Source organism: Bubalus bubalis, chromosome X (assembly GCF_019923935.1).
Source record: "Bubalus bubalis isolate 160015118507 breed Murrah chromosome X, NDDB_SH_1, whole genome shotgun sequence".
NCBI classification, from domain to species: domain Eukaryota; kingdom Metazoa; phylum Chordata; class Mammalia; order Artiodactyla; family Bovidae; genus Bubalus; species Bubalus bubalis.
Window position 1 is genome coordinate 85,847,574 of NC_059181.1, and position 15,691 is coordinate 85,863,264.

General features: G+C 34.7%; 1 protein-coding gene and 1 non-coding gene across 6 annotated transcripts in view; both read right to left on the reverse strand.

Moving 5' to 3' along the window:
* COL4A5 (collagen type IV alpha 5 chain) overlaps nt 1-15,691 on the reverse strand; it is a 252,771-nt gene that overhangs the window by 86,464 nt on the left and 150,616 nt on the right. For all 5 annotated transcript variants that reach the window (XM_006072346.4, XM_006072342.4, XM_006072345.4 and 2 more), the window contains exons 10-19: nt 14,672-14,734; nt 12,706-12,741; nt 12,483-12,524; nt 12,230-12,322; nt 10,545-10,598; nt 10,392-10,448; nt 10,075-10,119; nt 8,373-8,426; nt 6,817-6,858; nt 4,695-4,827 (exon numbers count right to left, since the gene is read on the reverse strand). In XM_006072346.4, coding sequence (XP_006072408.1) covers nt 4,695-4,827; nt 6,817-6,858; nt 8,373-8,426; nt 10,075-10,119; nt 10,392-10,448; nt 10,545-10,598; nt 12,230-12,322; nt 12,483-12,524; nt 12,706-12,741; nt 14,672-14,734 — 619 coding nt within the window. The remainder of the gene's footprint in view (nt 1-4,694; nt 4,828-6,816; nt 6,859-8,372; nt 8,427-10,074; nt 10,120-10,391; nt 10,449-10,544; nt 10,599-12,229; nt 12,323-12,482; nt 12,525-12,705; nt 12,742-14,671; nt 14,735-15,691) is intronic.
* On the reverse strand, nt 11,399-11,506 carry LOC112582373. Its single transcript, XR_003106912.1, has one exon. It is a non-coding gene; the product is annotated as a U6 spliceosomal RNA (small nuclear RNA).

A 15,691-nucleotide genomic window follows, 5' to 3' on the forward strand; every position in this document is an offset into this window, starting at 1 on the left:
CCCATGTCCATAAGTCTATTCCCTATGTCTGTTTCTCCATTGCTGCCCTGTAAATAAATTCTTCAGTACCATTTTACTAGATTCCATATATGTGTGTTAGAAAATAGTATTCATCTTTCTCTTTCTGACTCACTTCACTCTGTATAATAGGTTCTAGGTTCACCCACCTCATTAGAACTGACTCAAATGCATTCCTTTTTATGGCTGAGTAATATTCACTCATGTATATGTACCACAACTTCTTTATCCATTCACCTGTCGATGAACATCTAGGTTGCTTCCATGTTCTGAAAGTGAAAGTGAAGTCGCTCAGTCGTGTCCGACTCTTTGAGACCCCGTGGACTGTAGCCCACCAGGCTCCTCCGTCCATGGGATTCTCCAGGCAAGAATACTGGAGTGGGTTGCCATTTCCTTCTCCAGGGGATCTTCCTGACCCAGGGATTGAACCCAGGTCTCTTGCACTGCAGGCAGACGCTTTAACCTCTGAGCCGCCAGGGAAGCTTCCATGTTCTAGCTACTGTAAATAGTGCTGCAATGAGCAATGGGATACATGTGTCTCTTTCAATTTGGGGTTCCTCAGTGTATATGCCCAGGAGTGGAATTGCTGGGACATATGGTGGTTTTATTCCTAGTTTTTTAAGGAATCTCCATACCGTCTTTCATAGTGGCTGTATCAATTTACATTCCCACCAACAGTGCAAGAGGGTTCCCTTTTCTCCACACCCTCTCCAGCATTTATTATTTGTAGACTTTTTGATGAGAATCATTCTGACTGGTGTGAGGTTATATCTCATTGTGGTTTTGATTTGCATTTCTCTAATGAGTGATGTTGAGCATCTTTTCATGTGTTTGTTAGCCATCTATATGTCGTCTTTGGAGAAATGTCTCTTTAGGTCTTTTCCACGCTTTTAGATTGGGTTGTTTGTTTTTCTGGCATTGAGTTGTATGAGCTGCTTGTATATTTTGGAAATGAGTCCTTTGTCAGTTGTTTCATTTGCTATTATTTTCTCCCATTCTGAGGGTTTTCTTTTCACCTTGCTTATAGTTTCCTTTGCTGTGCAAAAGCTTTTAAGTTTAATCAGGTCCCACTTGTTTACTTTTGTTTTTATTTCCATTACTCTAGGAGGTGGGTCATAGAGAATCTTGCTTTGATTTATGTCATCGAGTGTTCTGCCTATGTTTTCCTGTAAGAGTTTTATAGTTTCTGGTCTTACATTTATGTATTTAATCCATGTTGAGTTTATCTTTGTGTATTGTATTAGGAAGTGTTCTAATTTCATTCTTTTACATGTAGCTGTCCAGTTTTCCCAGCACCATTTATTGAAGAAGCTGTCTTTGCCCCATTGTATATTCTTGCCTCCTTTGTCAAAAATAAGGTACCCATAGGTGCATGGGTTCATTTCTGCGCTTTCTATCTTGTTCCATTGGTCTATATTTCTGTTTTTGTGCCAGTACCATACTGTCTTGATGACTGTAGCTTTGTGTGCAGGCTATGTTATGTGCTAAGTCACTTTAGTCGTGTCCGACTCTTTGTGACCCCATGGACTGTAGCCCACCAGGCTCCTCTGTCTGTGGGATTCTCCAGGCAAGAATACTGGAGTGGGTTCCTCCTCCAGGGGAGGAAATGCTACCAAAAAGAAAGCTGCTTTAGCAATTCTAATACAGTATGAAATAGAACTAAATGCAAAAATGCATTAAAAACAGATATTTCATATGGATAGACAAATTATACCACAATGATATACAAGTCATGAAACTTACTCATCTAAAAATATAACCTGAAGTCAAGAAGCTTGATTCCTCTAGCTCCATTCTTCTTTCTCAAGATTGCTTTGGCTATTTGGGGTCTTTTGTGTCTCCACATGAATTGTGAAATTTTTTGTTCTAGTTTTGTGAAAAATGCCATTGGTAATTTGATAGGGATCGCTTTTGGTACTGTAGTCATTTTCACAATATTGATTCTTCCTACCCAGGAACATGGAATATCCCTCCATCTGTTTATGTCACCTTTGATTTCTTTCATTAGTGTCTTATAATTTTCTGTGTACAGTTCTTCTGTCTCCTTAGGTAAGTTTATTCCTATATATTTAATTCTTTTTGTTGTAATGGTGAATGGGATTGATTCCTTAACTGCTCTTTCTGATTTTTCATTGTTAGTATATAGAAATGCAAGTGATTTCTGTGTATTGATTTGTATTCTGCAACTTTGCTAAATTCACTGATTAGCTCTAGCAATTTTCTGATAATATCTTTAGGGTTTTCTATGTACAGTATCCTGCATACACTTTTAAAAGATTTTTTCTGGTCTAATAGACTCAATTTCTTGACTACACAATTTCAAAGCTACACATCACAAATGCTTCATGTGTGTTTGAAATGAATGTACATTCTCTGCTGCACAAGATTTTTCTCTCTTTCTCAAAAATACAGCTTGATTGTGTTACTCAAATCATTTATATCCATATTTATATTTCACTTCCTTGATATACTGGGGAATTTCCAATTTATCCCTTGTAGTTTATCAGTTTACACTTTACATATTCAAAGCTATAATTTTAGATGAGTAAATGTCATGACTTTTATATCATTGTGGTATAATTTGTCTATTTATCCATATGAAATATCTCTTGCAATGCATTTTTGCATTTAATTCTATTTCATACTATATTAGAATTGCTAAACCAGCTTTTTTTGGGTAGAATTTCCTTAACATTCTCTCATTGCTTAAATTTCATATTTTCTATATTCTTTTACTTTAGATGTCTCTACTGTGCATAGCATATAGATTTTATTCCAATTTTATTTTAGCTTTTGTTTATTAATCAGTGTTTAGTCCTTTCACATTTACTGAAGTTACTGATTTGTTTTTAACTTCTTGTCAGTTTATGTTTTTTTATTTATCCAAGTTTATCTGTGTCTGTTTTGTCCCAAACCTAACTTGTATTACATAGATCAAGATTTTGGTCATCTTCTTTCTTCAACAAGTAAGTAATATATATTATTTTAATTCTTTTCTAGTGGTTACTATTAAAATGTTTAACCTAGGAACTAAAATATGTATTTTTTGAAAACCTTATATAGTTAGTAGTATTTATATTCTCTCCCTCTAACAAGACAATAAACCATATAATTCACTTCCCCATTCTCTCTGTACCTCTACATTCTATGTTAGTAGTATGTACAATTATACTTCCATATTGTTACTTAAAATATTTATGTTATTTTTTATGATCAATACTTATTTAGACTTAAAATACTTTATTAATGTCTTTCTTAACCATTGTTTCTTCTATGTTACCCACCCCTACTCCCAACTTCATGTTGAATTCATTTCCTTCTTCTTGGAGTAAAAGCTCCAGTAACTATTTCAGAGATCTGGAGGTCCTCATCTTCACCTTAGGATGACAGTTTGATGTAATACAGGATCTCAAATTCATAGTTATTTTTCCTTATTAGTTTGAAAATTTGCCCCATCATCTTCATCTGACTCTCGCTGATTCGTAAGTGATCTGCTTTGGGTCTCAGACAGTTTTTAAGAACTTCTTTTTACCCTTAAATTCTAAAATGTCCTTACAATGTGTTTAGGTATGTATTCTGTATTAATTTTGTATTATTATTATTACTTTTGCTTTGTAATTCATAAGCCTTTTTATAGGGAAATATGCCTTTTTTAAATAGCTAGAAGTTTTAACCATTAATTTTTTGAATATTGCTTCTTGTCCTATTCTCTTTTTGAACTCCTTCATGTTGGATTTTGGGACATCTAGGTTTATCCTTTGTGTGTCTTACATTTTATTTCATACAATCCAACACTTTAAATTTTTTGCTATATCCCTGGAGAATTCCTTATCTGAATTTGCCAGGCACAGTTATGTCTTTAGTCCACTACCCTGAAGATAGAAATCCAAAGGGTATACTTTGAGCAAAATGGGACCCACAACTTATTCTCTTTCTTCTTGGCAGAAACCCTGAGCAGCACTCATCTTATCATGTTAACATTTCATTAGGCAAATATTTTTTATGGAAAAGTAACCACAATTTATTAAATACCTATGTGTGACAGATACTGTACCAGATTTTTTTCAAATTTTACATGAGAGGTATACTATCACCTCATTTCAGAGAACATCCAAATAAACATGCTAAACAAGGGCACTGCTCAATTAGCAGCCAAATTAGAAGTGTTCTACTGTACTGTGTATCTTCAATAAGGAAGTGATATAAAATTGGTACTGAGCTCCAAGATTTTACTGCAGAGCAAAATCGCCATGGGGATGTCTAGGTAGATGTTTCTGGAATTCTAAGTGGATAGTGCTGTTTACTACATAAAAATACAGTAAATCTTACATAACTAGGCATCATTAGTACAATGTTTCCTATCATAACAGCATGAAAGGTACAATGATTAATATTTGGCTCACAGTAATGTTTGGTGTAATTTATTAATAACAAAAGATAGAAATGGTATTTTTTATTGTAAGACAACACTATTCAAGTAATTCTGATTTTTTTTTAAGTATACATGAGGAACTTGGAAAGGTTATAGTAAGAGCTGAGGAGTTCCTATCAATTAAAAAATACTTACGTCTTCTAGTCCCATGCTCACCCTGGAACTAGTATGATAATATTGTATACATGGATTAGTAAAGATACTATAAACACAAGTGTATTAAGTACAGTACAGTCTCATTTACCTGGAGGTCCAGGAAGGCCGGGTGGACCTTGTATTCCAGGAAATCCTCGATCTCCTTTATCTCCAGGCAAGCCAGGTAACCCAATGTTTCCTTTTTCTCCTACAGTTACACCAGTCCCAGGCCTAGGTATTACCTTTATTATGAGAGAAAAAACAAAGGAATTCAAAGAGGAAGAGACTTGTTTTTCTGAAAATAACCTGGTAAGTCCATATGATTACAATGCATCATTTTCACAAAGTGTTCAGATGCAAAATCATCAAGACTACCTTATATAGATTGTGAACAGCACGCTTCAACAGATTAGAAAATGTTCAATGTCAGTATCAATATTACCATCCACTTGAGCCCCAGGCTTACAGAGTTAGAATTATGTTTGATGTCTCTTATCATTTACATCCAATTCATTCCAATCACCTAAGCCTTATAATTCTTTGTTTAAAAAGTCTCTCCATTTTGTCCCCTTCTTTTCTGTGACACCTATCCTTACCTCACACTTGGACTAACAGAAACAACTGAGCTTTTCCCTTTAAATCCAAATCTACTACTAGGATACAGTTCCTCAAAAAGCAATTTTTCTGTGTTACGTTTCCTGTTAGAGCACTCATAATTGTTCATTACTTCTCACTATATATTATGTCACTTTATAGCCTGGACTTTAAACATACTTCTCACTCCCAATACCTCTCTCATCTGTTTCATGTCCTGTTAGTTCTAGCAATGACTTTTTAGGAGAGCGAAGTCTGATTGTAACCACTTCATGCATCTTGCACATTCCTGCTTTTTCCTTTGAATATGCCATTCTAAGGATGCCTTCCCATAATCTTTCTCTTTGTCAACTCATATTTTTTTCCTTCTTCTTAAAAAGAAAAAGAAAAGTCATTCTTCCAGGAGGGCTTTATTAATTAAAATCAACTAGCTAATAATTCCCTTTCTATCATCTTAGAACCTCATGCCTAAAGAATTTTATTTTAAATAATCTAATATAAAGAGGTTAACTTCATAGAGTTATAAAGGTAAAGTAAGCTTTACATTTAAGCAACTATCAGTCTGAGACAGAAATTATCACCTACTGGCAATATTCATCCTGGCTCTTTTGGATACAAGAAATATTCAGACAAATGGACAATTGTGGGACCTAGAATTGGGATAGTAGTTCAAAGGGGAAGTGAGCTATTGAATAGGACACACTCTCAAAATTTCCATTTCTTCTCAAGCTCATCAAAATTGTATCATCTCATTTTTTGGAAAATTTATTTGTTAGAAAAGTTAAATTCTGATTTTAAAATGAAAGCAAATAAAAATTATCTTAAGATCTTCTTTAAATATAACACATCCTCATCATTGGATTTGATAAAGTACCAAGTATCAATATCTGAGACTCACTATGGACAAAAATAATTAAATAAACATTATTCAAATGTCTTATCACATAGGGTTTATGGCACTTGCCCCTTTGCAACTTTAGTGAAGTCTAAAGCCAGGAGTCTTAGCAAATTTCAATGAAAGGAAAACCAATATGTCAACTGCAACAAAGATATTTTATTCTTAATAAGAATGAAAACATGTGTGACTAGAATTTCATGGTAAATACAAATATGACAGACAAGTTGTAAACCCCTCAAGTATTCTTTTATAGAGTAGTTTCCTACATTTGTTATAAAGAGCCCCTAAAAGCACACACTCCAGGAAGAAAGAGGTGTGAATCAGACAATTACAAATTGAGAAAAGCTATTAAGACCAAATCCATCTTTCTTCTGAGCCCTGCAGGGGAAAGGACCAATCCCTAGTTCCCCAAGTTTCATTTTTTGAACCTTTGTAAGCAACACTTGCACCACCTGCTGGTTACTTGAGAAATGATTTGCCAATCATTATGCAAAAAAACCTAATACCATAATTTTGGAGCTTTACTATGGAGAAATAATACACAGGCAGACCAATACAAAGACTTTGAGGTCAACCTCACTGAAGTTTTAGATGTAAAGACTTTTAAGACAGGAGGAGTTGATAACGACTTGGAATTTTGTGTTCTATGAGGAAAAGGTACGGAGTATATAATTAAGACACAAAATTTAAAATGCACTAATAAATTTAATAAATACAAACTGAAAGAAAAAAAACTTACAAGTCCAGGAGGCCCAGGTAGGCCAGTGTCACCTTTTTGACCCTGTTCAATACAATTACACAATAGATTAGTAAAAATCACATGAAAACATCAATTTCCTCAAAAATATAACTGATAATTAAGTTTCATAAAGACCCAGAAATCCATAATAAAAAATGTCAAAGAGAAATACAAAATGAGTTAATAAAACACTCCTTAGCTAAGCCTAGGGAAAGCCCGTGCTGTTATGTCAGATTTACAAGCTATATGATGCTGACCAAATCAATTAACTTCTTTGCCTTATATATAGACCAGACTTCTAAAGTATTTCTAGCTGTAACAGAGAAGACACTGAATTTAAAAATTGGTATTAGTAGAATCAGCTAAAATCTTTACCTTTTTCTTATATTTATCCATGTCTTTTTCAAAAAACTTGTCAGGGGCATAAATTTAGTGTCATTTCCATTAGTAACAGATATTGTAAAGCTGATGGAGTTAACTATCACCAGGAATAGCTAATAAATCATAATTGGTTTGTGACTTTGCTCTTAGACTCTACTTAAAGACAAATTCAGACAAAACTGTTACCCTTAACCAGTAGATACCACAGGTGAAGATCACAGTATTCAACTGTTACTCCACTGGCCAAGACCCAAGAATAGGTGTACCTCTCACACCTCTACTCTCATTCTAGACTTATTCATAGAAACCTTTCATCTATCTATAAGCGTCTTTTAGTTTAAGGAGATACTCTGTCCTATAACTTCACACACAACTAGAAAAACAAAATTTTATTCTTTGACTATTTATTATCTTCCTTTATTCTAGTTGTGCCTCTTAAGCCAGTCTAGAACTTGGATCTAGTTTAGAGATAAAATCATCATTAAAACATGTGCCCTCTGGGTACATTCAAGTTTCTCACACGTTCCTGTCCCTGCAAAACAAAGCTTTTCATAGAAAGCAATTAAAGACCAGAGATTGGAAAAATGGATGTTTTGTGATCTGCTATAAATATGGAAATTGTGGCCTTCATACATTTTTTTCAAAGTCACTTTTAAAATAGGGAACTAAATAAATAACTTCAGTCAGGCTGCATGGCCAAATGAAAAAACAACAGCCAACAACAACAATAACAAAAAACAACAAGGAGTTAGCCACGGGCTTCCAAACAATAATTGCCTAGAGAATGGAAATGTTTAGTGCCAACATTCTAAATTCACAGCTATAAGCCTTTTTTAGTATGAGGGCCTCACTTAAATAGTGCTGAATCCTCTTTCTGGAGAACAAAAGTTTTGCCAGTACATGCTCAAAGTAAAGGCATCAGCTTTTAACAATGGAAATGCTAAAGTTAAACAATTCTCCATGTGTTTCTATCAGATGGACTGTGATTTAGGATAGTGAATGAAAATTTAGGGAATTGGTATAAGAGAAAAGGGAATAATATCAAAAGATGGATAAAGAAGGTGTAGTTTGAATACAAAAGCTAGTCACTTAGAAATTTTTCATTTATAACTGGGATGAAAAGAATTGTGCTAATCAGAATAAGAGCAGTTCCCTAGGTGTTTTAAAATTCTTACCTTTTCTCCATCTCTTCCTGGTTCACCAGGGTAACCAGGATCACCAGGCAAACCCTTTAGAAACATAGAAGACAGTGACATCAGCAAAAATGGTGGAATAAGAACCTCCAAAATTCCTCTCCTCCATAAAAGCACCAAAGACATTGACAAAAATGGTCAATCTTTTTAGAACTCTAGAAATTAAGCAAGGGTTTGCAGCAATCCAGGAAATGTATTTTTTGGGGAAAAAAAAGACTGAATCTTGGTTAGAACAAAGTGGTTTGTGGCTCTATTCTCATCACCCTTCCTCAGTTTCACAGCAGCCTTGAAAACCAACAGCTCACAATCAAGGTAAAGACCAGCAGCATAGCAGCAACCGGAAGGGAAAGAACCAGGCTGAAGCTTCTTCAAAGCCCCATCCCCACAGAATTGTCATTTCTGGTGGTTCCCAGAAAGATCCCATTACTTGACCTAATTTTACTTCTCCCAGTGCAAAGAGAGAAAAGCCTTTTCCCTAGGGATATCTGTCAAAAACAGAGGCAATTGTTGAACATCATGACTGCATAAATCATTGTTTCAAAAGAAGACAGGAACTGAGGTCCTGAATTGGAACCCCCACTCTGGAGAAGGGAGAGGTTACCCACTCCAGTATTCTGGCCCCGAGAATTCCACGGACAGTATAGTCCATGGGGTTGCAAAGAGTTGGACACGACTGAGCGACTTTCACTTTCACTTATGCCATTTTATATGTTTAAGCCATTGGTGAAGCTACAGTTTGTAAGTTGAGGACTGCCTGTTTAGCAAAATTATTTAGAAATCAATTTATCTGATTCTATTGAATATTACTTTACAACTTCCAGTTTTATTAAGAATGCTCCCTTTCCTGCAGAGTAGTCTCCAAATTTCATCAAATTTTCTATCTGTTCTTGAAAACATCTTTTAACATCTATGGTGGATACTCCTGATACTAAGGCTGCCTGAAATAATGTTCCTGGACTTCCATATTTTTACTTGCCTCTTTTTTGGTAGTAATTAGAATTATATGTCAAAACTTTAACTGGAAAAAGAAAACTTATGTTCACACCAAACAGAGTATGTGAAGGTTTTTAGCAGTTTATTCATGATGGTAAAAACCAGAAATAACCAAAATACCCTTCAGTGAGTAAATGTATAAACCTTGGTACTCCATAGAGTCATATACTGGTCAACAATTAAAAGTGAATGAACTACCAATATACAATACAGTGTGTTATACTATGTGAAAGAATTCTGATTCAAAAAGCTGTATACGCTATGACTCCATTTTTATGACACTCTGGAGTAAGCAACATTACAGAGATGGAGAACAGATCAGTTGTTTCAATGGACACTGGGTGAGGGGAGGGGAGGGAATAACTATGAAAGATCATGAGAGAACTTTTGAGAGAGATGGAACTGTTTTTTATTATGGAGATTGTTACACAACTTATGTGTTTGTCAAAACACACAGAACTGTTCACCAAAATGGTTCATTTTACTGTATACAAATTATATCTCAATAAATCTGACTTAAAATCTATCTTGAAAAGCAGAGACATTTTAAATTCATATTTGAAAGAGATGGAAAGGATAGTTTCTATTCATTTAAACTATTTTCAAACCCAAGCCTCTTTGCCATCCTGCTTCTTTACCAACATGTACAAATGTTGCTATTCGGAGGGGAGGGTGGGTTTTAAATACTCACTGGAATTCCTGGTTGGCCATTCTCTCCATCTTTGCCTGGTTTACCCTATTTAGGATTCAAGGAAATGTAATAATATAAATTTGTTATTTAGAAATATAAGGTTAAAGGATATAACAAGCTTTCTTCCAGCCTGGGACTCTCTTCAGTAGACTTTCTGGACTTTAATGTTATAATAAATAAATAAATATGTCATTCATGCCATTTTGAGGGAATCAAGGCAGGATTTAAGAGGAAAAAATAAAATTACACACATGAGTACATGCTCAAAGACATGTTTAAAATTTTTTGTAAAGTTTATTAGAAGCCATAACACTTACTCTTTTGCCAGGCTCTCCTTGCTCACCCTTCTCACCTTTCACACCACCTGGAGGACCCTATAAACACAAAAATAATTTTACATTGGTTCATGCAGTACTATGTGAGATTATCAATTTACATTAAATTTTGCTAAAGAATTTTAGGTTACTTACTGGAGGACCACGTATCCCTGGGGGTCCAGGAGGCCCTCGGTCACCAGGAAGTCCCTATGCAGTGGTAGGGAAAAGGAAAGCAATATTAAAACTGTTAGTACTGTTAGGAACAATTTTAACTAGCTGAACTACAGACTCATGTACTATAACCAAAGATGTTTCAAATTCAAAGTTGAAATCTACTACGCAAAAAAAATCTAGGGCGATTTGGGAGAATGGCATTGAAACATGTAAAATATCATGTATGAAATGAGTTGCCAGTCCAGGTTCGATGCACAATACTGGATGCTTGGGGCTGGTGCACTGGGACGACCCAGAGGGATGGAATGGGGAGGGAGGAGGGTTCAGGATGGGGAACACATGTATACCTGTGGCGGATTCATTTTGATATTTGGCAAAACTAATACAATTATGTAAAGTTTAAAAATAAAATAAAATTAAAAAATAAAAGAGTCAGGAAAAAAAAAAATCTAGGGCCATCTTTGCTTATTTCAGTTAATTTTTAGCGTATGTACAAGCCAAGTTTTGAGGTAAAGAGCAAGAAAGCACTTCAAATTAAAGTACTAATGATTTTTCTATTCTTATAAAATATTTTGTAATAATATAATTTGATGCCCTCATCTACTCTAGTGCATGTATGCTAGGTCGCTTCAGTTATGTCCAACTCTTTGGGACCCCATGGACATAGCCTGCCAGGCTCCTCTGTCCCTGGGATTTTCCAGGTATGAACACTGGAGTGGGTTGCCAAGGGAATCTTCCCGACCCGGGGATCAAGCCAGGATCTCTTAACCTCCTATATTAGCAGGCAAGTTCTTTACCACTAGTGCCACCTGGGAAGCCCACCCCACCCCCCCGCAAATATGGAACACTTCACAAATTTGCATGACAACCTTGTGTAGGGGCCATGCTAATCTTCTCTATATCATTCCAATTTTAGTATATGTGCTGCCAAAGAGAAGCAATTTATCAGTAATACCATCTTTCTCCCTGAATATCAGTGAAATATAGAGAACATGGTCATCTAAAACAGTGACAATCTTACAATGACTTAATTTTGTACATAAAGGCATTATTCATAATAGCCAAAAATGGGGAAAAAGTCAAGTGTCGATCAACTGATGAATTAATAAACAAAATGGGGAATATACATGAAAAGGACTATTAACTCAGCCATAAAAAGGAACAAAATACTAATACACACTACAACATAGATGAACTTGAAAAGATTATAATAAAAAAAGAAACCAGAGAATATCATATATTATATGATTCCATTTATATAAAATGTCCAAAAATAGGCAAATCTTTGGAGCCAAGAATTAAATTAGTGGTTTCATTTAATTAAACTTTCAGGGCTTGAAAGTTTAGGGAAAAATATTAAGTGATAACTAATAGGTGTGGGGTTTTGTTCAGGGGGCTCATGAAAATGTTCTAAAATCAGACTGCAGTGATTGCTTGACTATCTTGTGAATATATTAAATAGATGTAATTGTACATTTTAAATGGGTGAATTTTACAGTATATAGAGTATATCTCAGTCAAGATATTTTAAAATTTTAATTATCTCTAACCCTTGTTATTTCAAAAAGACTATCACAAATAACCTTATTCCAGCTTGTACTGCATTTTAATGGAATGCCACTTTCATAGCAAGATATTCATTGATTTCCTCCCTACATACTCACCTGATCTCCTTTCTGAAACTCTACATCGATTGGTCTTTTTTGTTCACTGATCTGCCCAGGTGGCCCAGGGGGGCCCTGAAGACCTTGCTCACCCTGTTTGCAAGATAAAATAAGTAATATTTCATAGTTTAAACAGACAATAATATAATATAACATGCAAGCTAATTTAGTTGCAAGAAGCAAAAAGACAAGTTCAAATGACTGTGAAAGAAAAAAACTGAGGGTTGAATAATCAACTTTTTTCTCTACTCACCTTCTCACCCTTGGGTCCCTGGAAATTTAAGCCCATATTGCCCTGAAGAGAGAGATTTGAATTTAAAACCTCATTGATTATGGCAGAAACCAACACAACATTGTAAAGCAATTTTCCTCCAATTAAAAAATAAACAAATTAAATAAAAAACCTCATTGACAACAACAACAACAACAACAAAATCCACACCAAATAAAAATGCTAAAAGGAGAAAGAAAATTACCTTTGGTCCTGGAAGTCCTGGTGGGCCAGGAGGGCCCTAAGGGTGAAAGACACAGAAAAAGGAAAAAAGAGTTATATTAATGAGTATATTAAAATTAAGTTGGTTTCATAGAAGTAAGGACTGAAAAAAGTCCTTTAAAATAATATTTCCTGAGTTTTTTTTCTCATTGTTTTCTCGTCAGAGACACATATTTAAATTGATTTAAAGAAACTGGATAATAGTGGTGACTTCTCTTGACAGGCTACAAATGGGTGAGGGAAGAAATGCAAGCATGGGTAGAGGCCATGGGGTAGCACTCATGCCAAAAATCAATACAAAAATTAATCTCAACAAATATCAAACTTATATCAGAATTATGGGTTGAACTTAGGTACCATTAGACAATTAACTGTCCAGTTCTAAAAGGTACATGTTTACTTTTTTAGTGCAATTTGGTTTTATATGATTTTTGTATATTTGAGAATGTTTTAAGGTTTGAAAAGTTAAATTGGCATTTGTCTGTCCAGGGATATCACCTCCTGATGTCAAATGATCTGTTTATTTACATATTATACCTTGGTAGCATTTCTAAGACTTTGCTTCATCCTTTGAATCAAGGTTAATTGCAGGGACATTAAGAACAGAGTGAATGTATTATGTGGTCACAAGAATTAAGGAAATTCAAGGTGTAACAATACACCTAGGGTAGGCCAAAGTTGTAAGAGTTCGGAAAAAGTGCCATGCTCCAGGGTCTCATGTTTTGCAAGATATTTACAACTAAAACAAACTAAACAAAGAGGTTTTCTAATCCTCTCCTAAAGATTCCTAAAAAAGCAGAAATTACAAACTTTTTCTGGTAGATCTGCTGCTGCTGCTGCTGCTAAGTCGCTTCAGTCGTGTTCGACTCTGTGCGACCCCATGGACGGCAGCCCACCAGGCTCTCCCGTCCCTGGGAGTTTCCAGGCAAGAACACTGGAGTGGGTTGCCATTTCCTTCTCCAATGATGAAAGTGAAAAGTGAAAGTGAAGTCACTCTGTCGTGTCCGACTCAGCGACCCCATGGACTGCAGCCTACCAGGCTCCTCCATCCATGGGATTTTCCAGGCAAGAGTTCTGGAGTGGGATTCCATTGCCTTCTCCGGGTAGATCTTTTAGTATTTATCAAACATTATTTCATTATTTCTTTCATTCATGAATAGAGGACCAATGGTCACAAGCAAAAATGTATAATCTATAAAGGTATAATGAAAACTGTCCTTTAAATATATGATAGATGAGAGATAGAGTGGCACATGAGAAATTAATTTGAAGTACAATTTTCTTGCCCTTTTAACAGGGCAACAGTAAAGTTCTAAGTTTAAAATATGACTTAAATGAAATTTAAGTATTTCAGGGGTAAAAGTACTTACAATTTATTAGAGTAGAAATATAAGTGATGATACAGGTAGTAAAGTAAGAGAACTGGTTGCACATTCAGGGTCTTTATAAGTTTTTGCTTCTTTCCTGGGGAATAAAAATCCTTATCCCATTTCACAGTGATTCACTACCCTCACCAATCCTACTGTTCTGTCACAGGTCCTTAAGAAATGAGAGCCGATATTTTTTTGTGTGTGAATATCTATTTTTATTCCTTTTTAACAGAAAACTACATCTTGAAGAAACATGTTTCATCAAGTGACTTAAGAATTGCCTTAGAAGTCTTCATAAGATGGCCCCAGAAGTGACTTCAAACCTGACACATCAAGAGTTAACCACGAAGATACTTTATTTGAAATCTTTCCTTTTGTGTACCTCATTCTTTCCATCTATAAAATGGAGCTATTATTTAGCATATATATTATTCACCATAACACTATAGAATCTCCTATATAAGAAAATTTAAGAAAACTATAGATCAAATTCATTACACTTTCAAGTAATACAAATAATATTAATATTTTTAAAATGAAAGAAAAGGAGGATAAATGAAATTACAGAAGCAAGCTCACCATCAAACCTGGTGGTCCTGGGGGACCAATTGGCCCTGGTATACCAGGGGGACCAGCTGGGCCCTGTTACAAAGAAAGTAAAGAAAAGGATAAGAAAAAACTTGTATAAAGAACTAAATGGATGAAATTTAAGTTTAGTTGCCAGAATTCTGTTCTACAATTCTATAATTCTGAAGTACTATAAGCAGAATTTTAAAATGTAGAAGAATAAAAGGATTGAATGACTATAAAGAAATTCAACTAAACAGAATGAATGCAGTTTTTAGAGAACTTGTTTTACAGTGGTATACAATAAATATGGGACAAATGTATAGTACGGAAATTTTAAAATATGAAGCAATAAAGATGGGCATTTAGTGGAGCTTTTATGCTAGAAATGGGAAGGAAAAGCCTACTAGTTTCAAGGTGGCTTCTCTAATTTTAAAATAAAAATACATAAAATTAAACACAAAGAGGGAAGTGAGAAAAACTGGGACAAAAGATAAAGGAATGATGTAATGGTTGTGGAGCAAAATTAGGCATCTTAATAAGTTTAAAATTTGACTGCCTTGAAATCTAGCAATTTTATATCTAGATATAAATTATGGATTATTTTATAATTTAAAAAATCTCAAAACAACCCCCAAATCCAACAACAGGAGATTAGAGAAACAAAATCTAGTATATCAAACAATGGACTGTAACATGGAAGTGAAACTGAATGAACTATGGTCATATACAATAATATGGGTGAATCTTAACATATTAAATAGAAAAAGTTGCAGAAAACTACACATACATTTCATATTACTCTAAAAAATAAATACTCTTGTTTAATGATACATGTGCATGTAATAAAACTATTTTTAAGAAGAAATGGAAAACCCAGGATGGTAGCTACATCTTGGGAGAATGCAGAAGGATGTGACTGCCAAGAAAGGTTGATTGAAAATTACAGTGTTCTAGTTCTTAAATACTGCATTGGGTTCATGAGTGCTCATTTGGTCATTTTGCTTTATAACCTACATATACTTTGCATGT